Source organism: Sorghum bicolor, chromosome 3 (genome assembly GCF_000003195.3).
Source record: "Sorghum bicolor cultivar BTx623 chromosome 3, Sorghum_bicolor_NCBIv3, whole genome shotgun sequence".
Taxonomy (NCBI): domain Eukaryota; kingdom Viridiplantae; phylum Streptophyta; class Magnoliopsida; order Poales; family Poaceae; genus Sorghum; species Sorghum bicolor.
In genome coordinates this window covers 64058206-64076361 of record NC_012872.2, presented here as the reverse complement: position 1 = coordinate 64076361, position 18156 = coordinate 64058206, and the positions used below count along the sequence as shown (strand labels likewise).

General features: G+C 40.6%; 2 protein-coding genes across 4 annotated transcripts; one reads left to right on the top strand and one right to left on the bottom strand.

The window, feature by feature from the left end:
• Nucleotides 485-6093, top strand: LOC8072142. 2 transcript variants are annotated; one of them, XM_021457879.1, is made up of 15 exons: nucleotides 488-678; nucleotides 771-848; nucleotides 968-1054; nucleotides 1145-1312; nucleotides 1377-1445; nucleotides 1554-1680; nucleotides 2209-2281; nucleotides 2389-2505; nucleotides 2869-2988; nucleotides 3887-3905; nucleotides 4209-4287; nucleotides 4550-4836; nucleotides 4993-5108; nucleotides 5182-5275; nucleotides 5572-6093. In XM_021457879.1, the coding sequence occupies exons 1-15, from the start codon at nucleotides 556-558 to the stop codon at nucleotides 5626-5628; spliced, it is 1614 nt and encodes a 537-aa protein (XP_021313554.1). In that variant the 5' UTR covers nucleotides 488-555; the 3' UTR covers nucleotides 5629-6093. The 2 variants fall into 2 exon arrangements, with proteins under 2 accessions (XP_021313553.1, XP_021313554.1); XM_021457878.1 differs by having other exon boundaries at nucleotides 485-678; nucleotides 4550-5108.
• Nucleotides 9090-15643, bottom strand: LOC8079277 (dymeclin). Of its 2 annotated transcripts, XM_021457484.1 has the most exons (19): nucleotides 15221-15643; nucleotides 14656-14688; nucleotides 14059-14298; nucleotides 13852-13915; nucleotides 13628-13757; nucleotides 13383-13524; nucleotides 12709-12966; nucleotides 12546-12630; nucleotides 12041-12143; nucleotides 11516-11641; nucleotides 11332-11445; nucleotides 11040-11158; nucleotides 10848-10935; nucleotides 10667-10759; nucleotides 10508-10597; nucleotides 10292-10411; nucleotides 10089-10180; nucleotides 9683-9737; nucleotides 9090-9487 (listed from the first exon to the last, which is right to left on the bottom strand). In XM_021457484.1, the coding sequence occupies exons 1-19, from the start codon at nucleotides 15417-15419 to the stop codon at nucleotides 9458-9460; spliced, it is 2181 nt and encodes a 726-aa protein (XP_021313159.1). In that variant the 5' UTR covers nucleotides 15420-15643; the 3' UTR covers nucleotides 9090-9457. The 2 variants fall into 2 exon arrangements, with proteins under 2 accessions (XP_021313159.1, XP_021313160.1); XM_021457485.1 differs by lacking the exon at nucleotides 14656-14688 and having other exon boundaries at nucleotides 15221-15642.

Sequence of the window (18156 nt, the reverse complement as noted above, 5' to 3'; positions counted from 1 at the left end):
GATGAAATAAGTTTTCTCCTCCAATCAACTAGATCTAGTGAAAGTAGCACGGGGGCATTAACTTCCATACGTCAGGGTATATTAGGCCGATGTATGCCTACGTCAGGGTATACGTAATGACATACTCCCTCCGTTTACCAAAGAATTAATTCCTAAAATCTATACTAGTTAAATTTCTTAAAATTTCACTAAATATATAGATGACAACGTATATGTAACCCAGCTTCGTGTGCAACCTATGCAACTGATAGAAAAGAGTAACGACATCTGCAACATAAAATACGAATTTTATAAAAATAATAAATCTAATAATACTAATTTAATACCATAAATTTTGATATTTTTTTAAAATTGATCAAAATTTAAAAGTTTTGTTTAGAACAACTCTAGGCAAGTGTCCAGAAATTACAGTGTCACTTCACTGTTATTACTATTCGTCTAAAGGTTATGGGCGGCCCGGCTAAAAGCCCAACAGTTAGTGGACACTTGTTATTACCTTTTTTTTCTTTTTTTTTTCATCTACGTGACCACCGTCCTCCATCCTCCGGAGCGGCGATGGGCGAAGAGACGGGGTTCGTGGGCGCGAGGCTGGACGCCGGCCTCCGCGCTGCCCGCTTCTCCTCGCCGCCGTCTGCCGAAGAGTTTGCGGCCGATGTCGAGCCCAAGAACGTCCCCGCGGTAATCCTTCTACCCTACGTCTTACACTCTTACTGAAGTTCTGCTTCCGTCAGGTCTTGATACGTTCTCGTGTGGTTGAATCGCGTCTTCAGGTCTTTCGCGACGTGGCTAAGGGGTGGGCGGCTTCCTCCCGTTGGGATCCTCTCCATGGCGGCCTCGACTACCTGCTGGTTTCTACCAATCCAGCTCTTGTTGTTTTGTTATCAAGTCTCCCAGTGTATAAGGGTTGAAAAATTACTCTTTTAGACATTTCACTTCAATCGTCGTTCTTGGTCCGATTGTTCTTCAGGAAAAAGTGGGACCTGATGTTGCTGTGGAAGCTATGATGTCAAACACTGGCCATGTGTTCTATGGGGATCTCAGAAGCCATGAGAGGGCTGGTTTTTGCTCTGAACTTGCAAATTATAAATTCAGTCATATGGATTGTTTGCATTGAGGCACTAATGCTACTTTTTCCTCCATGCAGGTTTCTGTTTCATTCTCCACGTTCATTCAGTCGTGCAAGTCTTACCTGAGTCATATGAATGCAGCTAGTGATTCATCCAAAGAGCAGGGAATGCTTGGGGAGCCAGCTTGTTCAAGGGACGCGTGTTCGAACAGCTCAGAGAACTTGGACCAAGTCTATTTAGCACAGGCAAGTTCACATTTTATTAGGCTAGTGTTGTCTTGAAATGGACTTAGCAATTTACCTTTAGCAGGTATCTATTATGAACGCAGAGAACAAAGAGAGATGCTCATTACAAGTTTTGGAAGGGGACATCCAGGAGGTCTGAACTAGTTTTGCCTTTTAGTCAAATAGTCTACCCTCCACATGACATTCAAGTTGCACATCGAAGTTCATTATTCTATTAATTTCTTTCTCTTTGCTGCTACAGCCTATATTTCTGAGAGGAAAATCATTTTCGTCAATAAACTTTTGGATGAATAAGGGCCACTTGAGATCAAGTACTCATTACGATCCCCACCATAACCTTCTCTGTGTGGTATCTGGTTGCAAAAAAGGTCTGTATCTCATGCTTTTAGAAAATCTGTTATAATTTGATGTTATTTTGTACTGTTGACCATAACCCTTAAGAATTAATTTATTTGGGAATTTTTCTCATATAATCCAGTTGTTTCTAATAGCCATTCTGGGGCAGTGTCACAAACGCAATGCTTTGACATTGTTTAGATTCCCCCATGTTTTCCATGTTTATTGTGCTTTGGTGTATGTATCAAATTAGGACAGCGTAGAAACTCCTTTTGCACCAGGGGGTGCCTTTTGCACAACTTCTTTATCCTTACTTAATTGAGTGAGTGGCAGAGCTCCTGCCTTTTATTTTTAAAAAAAAAGAAACTCCTTTTGCTGCAGCTACAGATGGGATTCACTGTTTCTCCTTTTCAAATTTTAATTTTGGACTTCCATCATTCTAATTTCTAAATGATTATTATCTTTGTAGCTTTTGTGTTGTTGATTATTTGTAGCACCCTGTGATGGTTATCTAGAGGTACCTAGGCTAATGGTTTCTTGCTCCTATATATTTCACACAGTTACTTTGTGGCCTCCATCTGCATCCCCATTCTTATATCCATTGCCTGTGTATGGTGAGGCCTCCAACCACAGGTAAAATCCTCTGCTCAGGAAGTGCTTAAATAATTTGAACTATCTTTTAGCAATTCAAATTTTGGCAGTCAAAAATACCTCTTCTTATCTCGCTATCTTTTTGGTAGCTCTGTAAGCATGGAGGAGCCAGATTATTCAATGTATACAAGGGCAAGATACATGAAGGAATATTCTGAAACAGTCATTCTAAACTGCGGCGATGTTGTTTTCATACCAGAAGGATGGTACATCTCTATATTTTGTTATTGATTATTACTACTATGAGGCTCGGAGCCTAACACTTGAACCTGAGTTTTGGCATCCTAGATCCTGATATTTAGGAGTTTTTTTAATAGAAAAATGATATCAAGTCACCTGTAATCTGCATCTTTCAATTATGAGCTGAAATTTATTTGAACACTGATATGAACTCGTCTGAATGTAGAATGCAGTGATGTTGTTTGAGATATCTTTTCCCTCCTAAGATACTTATATGTGACAGTTGGCACATATTGAATAGCAGTGTCTGTTTTTTTTATTTTGTTATGTCCTTTATATCTGATAAATCAGTACTGCATTAATCCATTTAACACTTGTTCTTGTAACAGGTATCACCAAGTTGACAGTGATGACTTAACCATAGCAGTTAACTTTTGGTGGAAGTCCAGAATAATGACTCAAATGTTAGAACATATGGATGCCTACTATCTACGCCGAATCCTGAGCAGGTATTTTGTAATTCATTGAGCTATATGTACATTTCCTTCTAAATATTTATACATAATTAGCCATAGATTGGTTGTCCATGGTGACACGTGTACAATTATTTTTGTACTTCCTGGTGACCTTCCACCTTTTCCATTTCTAAGCTTTAGTAAGCAATACAAGGATAAAAACATACTTTTCACTTAAATTACCTTTTCGGCATGTGCTAATAGAGATAACCATCTAAGGTCAGCTCATAGAGTAGCTCCAACAAGCTATCCTCCCATGGAGAACTAGACTAGTGTAGAATGATTTATATCTCTTAGAAATACCCCTGAACAATCCACGCTCTTTAAACAAACCTTACCTCTAACTAAAAAAACCAGAGACATAACAGTCGAGAGCAACTTGCTGCTCTGCTGACTGCCCCACATAGGTGCTGATAGCTGACTAATGGCTATAGTCCTGCCGCGACATGACAATGAGGGATAGACTTTTTATCCTGATAAATGTGATTTTGGAACTGAAGGACATTGATGAAATTAAGGTTGTGTTTAGTTCCCGAAGTGAAAAATTTCGCGATACTGTAGCACTTTCGTTTGTTTGTGGTAATTATTGTCCAACCATGAACTAACTAGGCTCAAAAGATTCGTCTCGTAAATTTTGACCAAACTGTGCAATTAGTTTTTATTTTCGTCTATATTTAATACTCCATGCATGCGTCTAAAGATTCGATGTGACGGGGAATCTTGAAAAATTTTGGGTTTTGGGGTGGAAGTAAACACGGCCTAAGTCCTAACCAAGTATTTTGTGTTTTAAATGTTTACTTCATATTACCTCTTTCTAACTAACATCCGACTATTTTACCCTTGTTTCCACACTCTCGTGGATTTCTACCTCTACAAATGACTTCTAGTGAAGATTGGTGGACCAGGAGATGGTATGCCCTGTTACCCTGTTCAATTTATTGTAGTAGAACAAGAAAAAAAGGTCATTTCTCTTCATCATCTGAAAACTCTGTCTGTTATTGGTTTCTACAGTCACCTAGTGTATTTCACTCCTTTCCCTGATCTGATCCGGTTAAACTTTAGCTGGTTCATCTACTTTGCACGCACGCATGCACCTTGTGTTTTTTTTCCTCTTCATATATTTGGGTCTTTATTCCTATTTCCTATAAGTGAAACATGGCCACGTTTCTTCTAATCAATATTTCTTTTTACCTTCTCCATTTCTTGTGAGACAGAGCATAATGGTGCAGAAGAGTCCTTTTGGTCATTCCAAAGATCGCACCGATATTCAGCGCATGGCCAAAACATTGACAGGTCAGTACTGTAAGCCACCTGAAACTCCTTACGATTTTCATCCTATGAATTATTTTAATTTGTTCATCGACTCAATAACTTCTACAGTGTTGTTGGTGGTTTGATACTTTGGTATCAGCATAAATTTGTTTCTACGGCAACTATTTTTTATTTAGAATTGAGTTAACGGCTATCTTTATATTTATTTTTATCATGTTTCTTTGAATCCTATTCCCTTTTTATTACAACAAACAATTTATAGTTTGTGTTTATCATTTATCAGGTTTCCAGCTATTCAGTTTGCAAAAAGATTCACCATTGCATACTCTGGAACCCTCCACTCTGCAAGCACTTTATGAACTGATCTCACTGGTCCATGATGGTGCTGAAGTTGTTAACCAAAATGACAAAACAGAAACCACATCCCAGAACAAATCTTCCAACCAAAGAGACGAAACAGAGATGAGCGCTGCTGCAGATGATTCATCCCTCTTCGACAAAGATCCTGTTGCAAAAATCATTTTGCCAGTTGAACCACTTGAATTGCGGAGTATGCTGCTTGCAATGGTGGTATGCATTACAAAGTTAAAAACCAATCGGTTGATATTCTTGCATTTCTATTATCTTTCGCATCCAATCTGTGTACGCTGCAACAAATTTTTTTATAAGTACAACAATATTTTGTTGTTGTTAAGCCGAGCACTCCTAAACCTCTATGATTTTCAGCATAATTTCCCAAGGACGTTGGAAAGTTTAGTTCTCAACATGTTTGGGCCAGTAGGAGCAGAGATACTGACTAGGAAGTTTGATGAGATGGATCAACAAACAACAAAAGAAGAACAGTCAGTACTCTTCTGTCAATTGTAACTTGGACCACATTTTAAGTCTACTAAATTGTTGAATGGATTGATGCAGGGTTGAGTTCTACAAGAAATTTTATAGCGTGTTTGACGACCAGTATGCTGCAATGGATGTGCTTCTCAACGGGAAGGAATTCTTTTCTTTTCAGGTACTTACACATTTGTGAAATATTTCCCTTTCAATACATATCATTAAGTCACAATCTCTACTAATTGTTCAGTGAAAACTAATTGACATGTCAATTACTAGCTTAAATACAATATGATCAATCTGTGCTTCTGACCTATCATGGAAATTTTGAAGCAAACTAGTCCTTGCTGAGTTGCTTGTGTTGAAATATTTGGTGATCTTATATTGAAATGGAAACCATCTAATGAGGCCTTTTGCAGAATTTTCATTGTGAAACATACTAGCATGTTTTACAATTTTTTTTTTCTAATGCAGATATTCCAGAATGTCCTAGACAAGTATCTCAGGGTGCATGTTGACCGACCCAGCTAATTTGTTACTTGTACAAAGCAATGAAATGGAGCGAGTTACATGTATCAGCTTTGAGCCAAGCCAATAAAGAACTTAGTATGCTGGTTAGGGATTTTTGAGCATCTCAATAGATAATGTGTTTTTTATTGGCTTGGAATCGTATTTTAGGGATTTTTTTTAAAAAAAAAATGAAGGTGGCCGGAACTCTGCTTCAATTAAGATGGAACGTAGAGTTTTTAAAACAACCAATATCAATATTCAATCCAGTCTAAAGCAGCACCCCAAACCAAACCGGGTGAGGAGCCGATCACAAGAAAGAAAGATGACAGGTTGAAGAAGTGAAGAATTACAGAGGTGCTCTGAAGTCTGAACCCTCTATTATGTTGCTCAATATCTTCCCTTTTCTCAACGTCACTTGTTTGTTTCTAAAGATCCGTCGGCTGTGTTCCTTTCAAAGGTTCCAAAAAAATAGATCACTACTTTTAACGGCGATGATCCTTCTTTACATATGCTTAGCTACCTCTTTTACCGAGTACTAATGGCTGGGAAGAACGAGTTGCCTCATATTGTATCCACTAAGACTGACTCCAACAATGGGCATGCAAATAAGACGCAAATGGGTCATACACAGTGAAAGCATAGCCACCTAAAATTTATCTCTCTCCAACCGAACACGAGAGAACGCAAATCTTTCGGCCACCCCTGCTCTTCCTCTACGCGCCGCCGCCACCTCTGCTCCTCCTCCGCGCTCGCAACCACCCCTGCTCCTTCTCCGCGCCCGCAACCACCCCTCCTCCTTCTGCGACTCGCCGTCCTCCTTGTGCCCCGCTCCTTGCCGTAGGGAAGATGTCGCGCAGCCTCTCGCCCCGCCGCAGACCTGGCTCACCGCGGGCAGGCGCTGCGGACTCGGCTCGCCACGCTGGCGGGAGCGGGAGCGTCGTCGGAGAACCCGGCTGCGCGTGAGCGACAGCGACTCCGCGGAGGTCCCGGCGCCGAGCAGCAGCAGCGGATCTGGGGTGGCGAGGCGGAATCCCCCTCGATGCTGGCAAGGAGCTGCCGCGTTGCCGGCTCCGGTGGTGGTGGGCCCCACGTTGCAGGACGACGCAAAGAGGCGAAGGGACGACGTATTTTTGCGTTGTGCGCTGCCTTCGACCCAAAATAGGTGATGTGTTTGCCTACCTTGTTGGAGGATGATTTTGCACTGTGCGTCACCTATTTTGGGTATGGGTTTTGCTTTGTCAATCCTGTTGGAGACAGCCTAAGGGCAAATATAATGAGCTGTAGGCTGGCTAAATACTAAGGTGGAGGAGAGAGAAGAGAAAAGGGTTGTAAGCTAACGGCCAAAACTATATGAGAGAAACAAGTGAGTTATGTATTAATAGCAAAAAAATAACTACTATATGAGTGGGTTGAGAGAATGCAAAGAACCTTATAGCTAGCAAGTCGGCCGTATTGTTAGCCTTGCTCTAATGTTTGGGAAGTCTTTTAGATCGGATGAGTTGTCCCATATTGTATCCTTTCTGGTTCCCACTAATGAAATCCTCGGATCGGACAAGTTGCCCCATGTTGTATGCTTTCTAGTTCTCACACATGGACTTAGCCTCGGTTTTAAGGGGCGAAATAGCTTTTTTTTTCTTGCGAAGGAAACGGGGAGTATTGATTTAACATCGATGATCCTTCTTTACATGTGTAGCTACCACTTCCCTCCAAGTACTAATGGCTGGGAAAATTTCAGTTGCCCCATGTTGTATTCACTAATAGTTAGGAAGTCCTTTAGGTCAGATGAGTTGTCCCATGTTGTATCCTTCCTAGTTCCCACTCATGGTTGGAAAGTCTCGGATTGGAAGAGTTGCCCCATGTATGCTTTCTAGTTCCCACATAAGGACTTAGCCACAAACAGTTTTCAGGGGTAGAGTAGAATTTTTTAGCAAAGGGAAGGGGGATTTTATATTAAATCTTGGCATGGTACATCCTAAATTATACATGAAAAAATATAAAATAAAAATACATAATATTCTATCTAGATTCTTCCATCGTCTTCTTCCCTAATGGCTTCTCTCGAGCATCGGAGCCAAAGTGCAGTCCTTATGCTGAATGCAACAACTAACTCCAAAATATTGGACATGCCACAAGATTCAACACTTCAGAACTAGTTCAAAACACATCTAAATCGCTGAAAGAATATCGACGGTTGCATCGTCGAGTACGTCGAGATCTTGATTTTCTCTTCATGACCATCGGCGATGAGATCGATGACCCATAGTTGCTATCATCGTAGGGGGCTCCCAAAAGCATCTCTCTTCTCGCAAATAAAGGTCACAAATTGACCACCTACCAATGAAATCAATGCATGAAAAGGCAATCTCATCGTGGCAATCACCGAAGTCATAGTAGGACACACGATCCCGATCAAAAATCATCTTATTTTGCCGAAATCTATTTGAACTCAACCCTAAGACACTAGAAAACTGCAAAAAAAAATGATGGGTCTCCTCCCCCTTGTCTCCTACAAACGCACTAGAGACGAAGGAGAGGGTAGAGTATGAGAGCAAGCATATGTGGTGGCTAGTCTCACTGGTCCATTGTACATAACATGTGCCCAGCAAGGCCAGGCTCGGGCCATAAGATTATCTACGGGTAGTATCATATCTTGTATGAGCGTTCATGTAAATTTTTTTTGTATTTATTGTTCACATGTGCCTTCCAAATCAGATTGATTTTATGTCTACCATAAATACCTTTGATTGGATACAATATGCTAAGTGTGTGGAGTATTGTCCATCGGTCATCCATTTCTAAATGATGATTGCATCACACACTAAATGATGATTGCATCACACAACTTGGACTGTATCTAGGTTGCATGTATGTGGATCCATAGGAATACAAACTCAATCTCCACTGTTGTAATAACATTACGAAGTTGTTTCAATATTTAGGTTTTGATTGGATGTAATCGGATTCATATCAATTTACTTATGTTGGAGTGAAACTTAAACTAAATTTCACCCCAATTCATACCAACACGTGGATTGAGGTGAATACAACAACATCCAAATAAGGTTTTAGAGTTTGCAATGTGTAAAAAGACTCAACCTATGGACATGGACATTTTCCCTAAAGTATAAGCATGGATCGATATGTAAACCCTTGGATTTCATTGGTTTGAATATCATATCCATCGGGTAGGTATTGTTCCCGAACCCATAAACCTATGGTAATGTCTATCTAGTTTAAACTATGTGAAGAACTCATCTAATATCTTGTTTGTGTGGGTTGCTTGTGCTTTGCCTATGTTGTTAAAGTCATGCTGCCGTATGTGCCATGGTGATCTTGATCTGGTAATTTGGTGTCAAGATGTTATGAGCTATGAGCTATATATATCACCTGTTTCAGTTGTGTTGCTACATGTGAGATGCTCTTTACGACTCTTGTGGTATGCTTCTTATGACACATCGGAGAGCAGAGCTGGCAGTTCACACTTCACATAACGGAGAAAGACCAGATCGCAGAGTTTATAACTTTACAATAAAGAGTGGCCAGCGTGGTTACAAGGCCTTTCAGCTTAAGGGTACAATACAACGATAATTTATGAAAGAATTGTGTATACCCTCTACATAGTAATCTAACCTCTATACTAGCACAATATCTGAACCCTTGCGCAATCCGTCCATCCTCTCCCCTCTTACACATATTATGAAACAACAGAACTATTTTAATACAAAAGAATGAGTACATTCGACTACCTGGTATATGGTATATGCCGCCTATTTACATCGTGCTCTTTGCCACAATGAAACAAAAATATGACTTTATGTTCTTGTCAGAACTCTGGTTCGGACCATTCTTCCTAAACCTTTTGTTCGCCGGCCGGTGCATCCTGGGAGAATCATTTTGGCAGAAAGAAAAATGTTAGTGAAAAAAAGAACATCACATACTATTTGAAAAAACAGATGCACACAGAGTAAGCATCATATTTGGCTATTCATTTGATGCTCTGGGTGCTGCAATTTATATCAAAGCATATATGACTGATATTAAAAGCGTCAACTCAGCAAAGAAGAGAGGAACTTACTTCAAGGTGAATCTCCACAGGGAAGAGATTTATGGCGCCGGGATTGAAGGAGAATCTGTGAATTGTAAATACACAAAACAGTTATGACAAATCAGTGCAGGCTGAATTTGGAAATAGAGGATGACATGTGAGCATGAACTAAGACATTGCTTAGGCTCTTAAGTGTCTAATTGAGTTGGCCACTAAAGACTGGACAAAATCTAAAAATCGTGTCTAGTTTACATGTGAAAGCTTATGAGATCCTTGTAAGGCAAGATGCAATGTATAACATCAAGATATTTCTACATTGGCAAAGGAGCATTTCCACTTGCCCATGTGGGGGAGGGTACCACGGGGGGTAGAAATAAAGGTTTGGTAAAGACCTATCTAAAAATTGTGAATCATATATAGAACAGCAAATGATTACCCCCGTGATAGGACAAGGCGCCATGCATATGGAATGAAGAATTCCTCAGGGTGGCTTTCTTGCTCATATGTAAACCGTAACTGGGTAAACATCTGAAAAATAATTCATTTGTACATTGTCAGCCAATCTTATTGCCAGAAGATCTTGCCATCATAAATATATAATTTTATAAGCACATAAATAAAAGAAGATGAAAGTACTACCTTCATCCCTTCGCCACGCCATGAACGGCAAGTTTTGTTGATGACTTCAAGCACCTTATCCACAGACCATTCCCCATCTAATTGTTGCATGTCCATTCGACTATTGAAGAAATCCAATACCTGTAAGACACTCGTAGCATACAATGTGATGAGAATCTGGAAAATAGATTTATGCATACTTATGAAAGTTCATGAGTGATAAACAGTAACACATACAGTGTATATGTTCTCAAGCAGTTCATTAAAACGTGGATGATTTTTAAATGGCTCGAAAACCTCTTGTCGATGCAATACAGCATACACAACCTGTAGAAAAATGTTAGAAGCAGTGCTAGTCCTCCTGTCAAGTAAACTGAATTACAGGCCAACACATACCTCAGGATTTCTGGGCAATGCATATGTAAGGATTGCATTGATTATTTCCAGAACAATTCTTAAGAAATCTGTATATATGTGAAGCTCTGTAGACTGCAAAAATAAATAATTATTTAGAAAAAGAAGAGAAACGTAAGCAATGATGAAGATGACATCATGGAACAAAATAAATGTAGACTACCATATCATCTGCGATGTTGTCTGCTTCCATCTGATCAGATATAACTTTCAGCGACTTGTCATTTTTTAACTCAGCTAGTTTGGCATACCTATTGCACGATACATAGAAACAAGCTAGATTACTTTAGGTTCAACTTGAAGTTACACTAAAGTAAAGTAAATAAATCTGGGGAAAGAGTAAAGGCTAGCTTACTTGCGAGAAAGCATGTCAAACAGACTAACTAGCCTTTGTGATGCATAAGCACTCAGCCTATGCACATGAGGAGCCATATTTGCTAAAATTGCAAGACAATTTGTGTGAAGGTAGACATCCTGCAAGTGTATATAAGCTTATCATTAAACAGTTAGTACTAGAAATAATGTTGCGTGCAAAATACAAACTGTAGCAGCAAATAGCAGGGAAGTTCAAAAGGCAACTTTCAATTGGTAGATCAAAAACCTAGTTTCAACTTTCCTGTACAAACAACAAAGATTCTGAAACCTACTCTTAGCTTGGAGAGGTTGTACTTGATGGTCCGGATTAGTATTACAACCATCAAAGATCCCAGAGACGTTTGATGCATCAGGCGTTCATGGTACCAAGGAACAGCAGGAAGCACCTGGAGTTGCACGTTACATTATAAACAGTTTTACAAACAAACAAATTAACAAGTTCACTAGTTTGCTTACCAATTTGTGCACACTAGCATTGAAGGTTGAATCTTGACTGAGGATCAGGAGAATAATCAACAGCATGTAAATCTGATTCGAAGTCTTCCTTGATGCATTGTAGAGCATTTCCAAGATAGGCATCAGCTATTAAAATGATTGACAAAAGAAATTAGCATGCATCAATAAGAATCTATATTAAACAATAGGCAGTTATTATCTAATTAGATAAAAAACAATCAGTTTTTTAACCCTTTTTATGCTGATTGATATCAACACATAAGTGGGTGTGGGTCTCATTAACAAAATAAAATATAATTATTATTAACAAACTAAAAGCCAGTTCATGAAGGCAAAAGGACGAAACAAAAAACGCAATGTGCATATGCTACTAATCAAAATCATAATAAATGTTAATATACACTCATTGCAAAGGAAACTATTTAAAAGATGCAGATGTTTTATTAATCCAAATATATTCCAGTCAGACCTAAATGTCCATTTGCTCCAGCAACAATGGTTAGATATAAAGCGAACAAAACGTACCAAAGTATCCAAGTCTGTTCGAACCAGGACATATTCCTGAAAGTCACAGTTCCCATGGACCAAAGAATAGAGCAACAGAACCGAGCTCTCATCATTTAAGCATCTGTAAGGAACAAGGATAATAGAAACTAATGAAGAATGCTATAAGAATATTTTTCTACTGTAGAAGGTAAATTGAGTACTGCGGAATATGATAAAAAACATTTATGATTGATCCAAATTATAATAGACCCTAGACAAGCCCTGAAACACGTCAAACATAAATGTGACATATTAACTGCAGAGAAGTGTAGATTCATTTTTAACCATCAAAAGTTGTGACACAATTCTATCAGATGATCAATATTTAATATTATTTATAATCTATGTGTTTTGTTTTTCAAGGGAAAATGGAACACTGCCATTACAATTTTAGAACAAACACAAATATTTTGAAATTTGACATGCAGCTAATGAATTAAAATATGTGCAGTATCTTAAGGAACAGCAGATGATCGTTACTTACCGTCCAAGAGCATCAAACAACAATGCAAAAGACAACCTGACAACAGGTCCATCTTGAGCATTTCCTTCAACATCAGCACGGTCATCTGCATAATAATTCATTCTGTAACTATTAGAGATCTATATTAGTGCCACAGTTTCTCTGTAGTATTGGCGCATCTTACATTGTATGTCCTTAGCACTGTTTAATGCCTTGCAATAAGGGTTATCATGAAAAACTGGAGCATCCTTCTCATTGGTATTTGAGTCCATAGTGTATACATTGTTGGTTGGAATGGACTCATTAGTTGAAATGCACTTTCGGTAGTGGATCATGATAAGCAGAACAAGTAAACTGTTATCTGCCAATTGACTTGTCGCACCCTCAGGAGTTGAGCTTACAAGGTAGTTGAAAGTATAATATGGCAATAAGACAATATTTGCTGCAGAACAAGATAAGAGAGTCCCTTAGTAGAAACTAAGAATTATAAGAATGCCCCATTGGCTAAAATGATACAAGAACTTTCTAAGATATCTCATAATAGACTAATAGTAAAAAATATTACATATCCTAACATCATCTGACCTAAAGTGAGCATTATAACTTTAACTGGCATACTGTTGCAAATTAGGAACAAGGGTTGGACAATATGATTCTTGCAGAGCATAGGAGGAACATCAACTAAACCATCATGAGAAGTACAAAAAACTGAAAGACTGTTGACATATTTTAAATATATTTAAGCTGAACTTGGGAGGCGACATAGTCCTTAGGACATTTGACATGACACAAATCATGAAGATAATATAGTAACTCATTCATAGAAACAATGTCGCTGAAGAAAAGGATCCATGTTACCAGCTGCTGAGCCAACTCGCTGCAGAACACCAGGCCTACCATCATCAGAGAAAACAGGGTGTGAAGCATTTAGAGGAATTTTCGGCCGTGTTACAAAATTGAGCAACAATTTTTGCACCACGGAAGCCACTATTGAGCTGTCCTGCAGATGAAACAGGCCACATGGAGATAAACTTCAAATTTTATCCCAAGAATGTCTGGAAATAAATTATCATATATGAGGCACCACTAGTTTCAGCTTCTACCTGAAGCATAGCTGCATCAATGAAAGGATGCACATCCTTTGGCTCTGGAGATGGTCCAGAACATAACTGAGTTGACATAAGAACTAGCATCAAGTTCAAGAGTTCATGATGTAGGTAGCATGACTCCGGACTTAATACAGTAAAAAATAACAGTTAGATCAAATATAAATAAAACATACATGAAAACAGGAAACATTAATATATAGAAGTGATGAATAAGATACCTTACATCCACACTACCAATATAGTCCAGCACACCTCTCATCAGAAAATACTCCAGAGTGTTTTCTTCAAGGATCAAGGGAACATCAAAGATCATAAGAATTCTAGCCAATTCACTCGTATAGCAATATAGATATTGCAGCTTACAGAAGAAGCACGTTTGCAACAGACCAGACACAGAATCTTACTGGATGCAGATAATCAATTACCTGCAGGAAAGTTTTCCAACCCCTTCTCACTCCTGTCAATGTCAAGGCATAGCTCTTGCCAACTGTCGGTTTTTGCGTTTTCAATGATGAACTTGAGAAATATGGATGACATGTATGCCGCATTGATCGCCCTCCGATAAACAACAGAAGATACAGAAGTTGTTGAGGTGCACTCTTGCAAGCACCAAACCAAATGGATCAAAATCTTTGCAAGATGCTTTGTCTGGTAGTTATTCTCGGCTGCAGGTGCACATAACTAACACCCATAAGAATAGATAACTGCAGGTTAAAATCCAATCATATAAATGTTAAAGCAGGGCATCAAGCGAATTAAAGTGGGAGATTGAAACAGTGTACAGTGTATCGTCATTGCATTGGCACATCAGCAAGGTCACTAATTACTGGGAACGTGAAGCACAATCGTAGGTCCCAAGTGGTTCAAGCCACAAACATTTGACGCCATGAACTCCAAAACCAATCATCAATTATACAGTAAATCACAGTGTTTCCATCAAATGTCCAAATTGGAGCTAGGCAGCTAGCACCTAATGTTCACATTTAATCATCACTTCTCTCCTTCTCAAGCGGTCAGCTTACCAAAAACGAGGGATGCACAGTCTACTCGCTGAACTGGTTCAAGTAAAAACAAAACCGGTAAGCCAGACGCACGGAAACTCAGAAATTACGAACATGCCAATATGGGATAATTTGCAACAAAATCAAAACCAGTCAGGCTAGACTCGGAGTAATTAGGAACATGTCTCACCGATTCCAACAAGCCCGTATGAAATTCGCCGGAACGGCAACTAAACCCCGCAGGATCCTCATCATAAAATAAACACACAGAAACCTCAAAATCCGCAGAAAATCGTCACCTAAAAAACCCTCCCAACGACAAAATCAGCGTAGCAAGCATGCCGTAAACGCCCTGACCAATCTAGCAGTTCGCCTCAAAGGCGTGAACCCACCGCACGGTCCAGACCACGATCCCCAGACACACAAACCACATGATCATGATCCGCATTGCCCCACGGATCAAAACACTCAAAGGAAGGGGGAGTAAAAATCATCATCAGACACGACAGCGCAAGGAAGCAATCAGCACAGCCGCGAAATTTCCTCAGGCGGGACGTGGATCTCGAGGGGCCCTGGCCACACTCACCGAAGGCGTGGCACGCCTGCAGCACGCGGTCGCGCGGCCACTGCAGGGTGAGGGGCAGCTCGAGCAGCTGCTTCCAGAACTCGGAGGAGATTGGGTAGGCCTTCTCGCCTACCAGCGCCGCGAACATCTGCTCCGCCGCGCTGGGCGACGGCGGCGCGCCTGCCGCGCCCAGCCTCGGCGTCGACGGCGCCGCGCCCATTGGATCTGAGCCCCCTCCAAGTAGGAGGCGCGGGGCCCTAGGGTTTGACGTGAGCGAGGATTGGGCGAGAGGAAATGGCCGGCCAAGTAGAGTCGAGACGAAGCGAAGGTTTTAAACGGGAGAAAAGGAGCGTGGAGACTTCGGGCGGAAGAGAAGGGAAGAGTAGGGGAGGAGGAACGGAGGAGGTCGGGTGCGCGACGTGCGAGCGTAGCGACTAGCCGGTGCGTTGGGTTTGGGGAGGTTTTGATCGGACTACGAAATGGCGAAACTAGCCGGTTCCGGGTCAAGAATCCAGGGGCGCGTCGAGGGAGGGAGTAGGTCCAGACCCGGGGGTGAGATGGTCTTTTTCGGTGGGGGGCCTCGAGGTGGTGTCGTTGTTGTGGGGCTGCCTGCCGTGTGCCGTCGGTGGAGGTGGTGGTTTGGTGGCGGAGCATTCGGGACTCCGCAGTCGGGGACGATGGAAGGGATGGGGTAGGCGACTCGCATTCATTGGAGTCAGGGCGCGTCGTGACGAGGATGGCCGCTTCGGCCGTGTGGCACTTTGCTTGGGTCGAGGCTTCGGGGTTTGGGCGCCTCTCCACCGCCATTTTTGGTCGTGCATCCCCGCGGGTTTGACTTGTTCGGTTTTGTTTGGTTCGTTGCCTCTTTTGTTTCACGAGTTTTTTTTATTTTTGAAAAAATGTCAATTAGCAGTTGGTTGATCGACGCTAGAACCTCCCGTCAAATTTTAAATTATATGTGTTTGGTATAATAATCTTACGCTTTTTATGAGATGGTGCATTATAAGTTCGTCTTATAAATTTTAGTGAAATCAATTTATTTTTTATGCATATATTAATTATTAGCAATTATATCTATCAATATACTTTATTCGTTTCAAATTATAAATCGTGTTATATATAAATAAATAGCAAAATGGATGTATCAAAAGTCAAAACGACTTATAATTTAGAACAGAGGAAAATATTTTATTTCACAAACCAAACAAAAAAGTGACGAGCGAGAAGAAGATAGACCGTCTTATCCCTCAAACCAAACAAACTCTTAACTTATGTCAGAGCACTTAAATTAAAATTTTCAAATTAGAGGGACCTCTACAAGGCTTTCTCCACTTTTAGTTTGAGGATTCCAACTTCCTTTGAGGGTTTGAATCATGGCTCTCAAAACTATTCCAGTAGATACACATATAGAAGCACCAAAATTTTGTCATTTGGTTACACTTGCACTCATTCCAATTGACTAAGAAATGGAGGCGTGAAGAAGAGACCAAGGAAGGAGCACTAAAGAAAGGTATAGGAAGATCAAATCAACAACACAAGGAGGGAAGCTCCACGAGGTTTAGTGCATGCCGAGAAGAGCCTCATCGAATGGGCCTCGTGTAGGACAGGACATGCGAGCACAAAGAGGGAGGCAGGGAGCTGCGACGAGGTTTAGTGTCTCATTGAGAGGATCCACATCAAATGGGCCTCGCCAGGATAGGACAAGCACCAACAAGTGGGACGATCGTCGAAAGGGGAGCCACGCCGAGGGCTTCACCATAGGAGCAACGTGGGGGGATAGGAATAGGGTGACACTACGGGAGCGTGAAAAAAAGCTATATGCAGAAGTAAGTTTTTAAGTCATTAAAAAAAGTAGAGAGAGTTCCTTAAAAGATGGTGCTCATAGGGAAAAAGGAAAGAGCCACGATCAAAGAAAAAACATGACTACCAACAACTGCCAACGACGACTATATAAAACAACACATAGCGAGCAATGCTAGGATTGGTGATATTAATGATATTTTACAAACCTCGCCAAAGTTAATAAATTTTGGCCGAAAACAAAGCAACATGTTGGCTCTTGCATTTTGAAACACAAAGGCAGTAATCGAAGATGGAGATTATAGAGTGTGGAGACCATTTTGCTTAGCATCAAATAAGCTGCCCCCTACCCTGTGATGATGATTTGTTAATACTTTTTTATCAAAATTTCTTTATTGTGTTGGTATTATGCATAAATAAAAGAGTTCAATTGTCAATGCGTTAGGCAGCAGAGCCCGACCAGCCAGCAACATATAATGTCAGAAAAATATTAGTGTTCCTAGGAGATGTGGGATCGAGCGCTCAATCTAAGGTAAAGTTAAGCTTGCCTTTAAGGGCATATGCCCTCACTCTCCCACACATTGGATTCGCTTTGAAAAGTATACAAACACACATTTCAATACGAAACTGCTTTGAGATGTGTGTTTGTACATTTCTCAAAGCAAATCCATTGGATAGGAGAGTGAGGGCATGTGTCTTTAAAGAAAAAACCGCCTCCCTCAATCTAATCCTTATCCATGCCGTGCGCCGTGATGCCTTTATTATTCGATGCGAACTGCAGTGGCAAAGACCATTCAACTATATATGCAAGTAGGAGTATGTTGTAAAAAAAAAACCCTATTTAAGTAGGAAAATATTATGTATGGAGTTGATGTTTCAACTAAATAGAAAAAAAACCACAGATATTTATTTAGAACACCGTCTCATCCGTAGAGAACATGACACGAGCGAGGAGCTGATATGAAGCCGGCAAAATTGATCGGAGTCCATCCGCGCCGCGGTGCGGCGCTACTCTACTCCTGCAGTAGTCAGTCGTGGTGCGAGTGCGACCCATGCATGGGTGACGTGCTGACGTGTGCACGCACGCAAAATGCGCTGCCAGCACAGGACGACACGTACAGCGCCGCTCATTGACGTGGCCGCCGGCGACTTCTTAA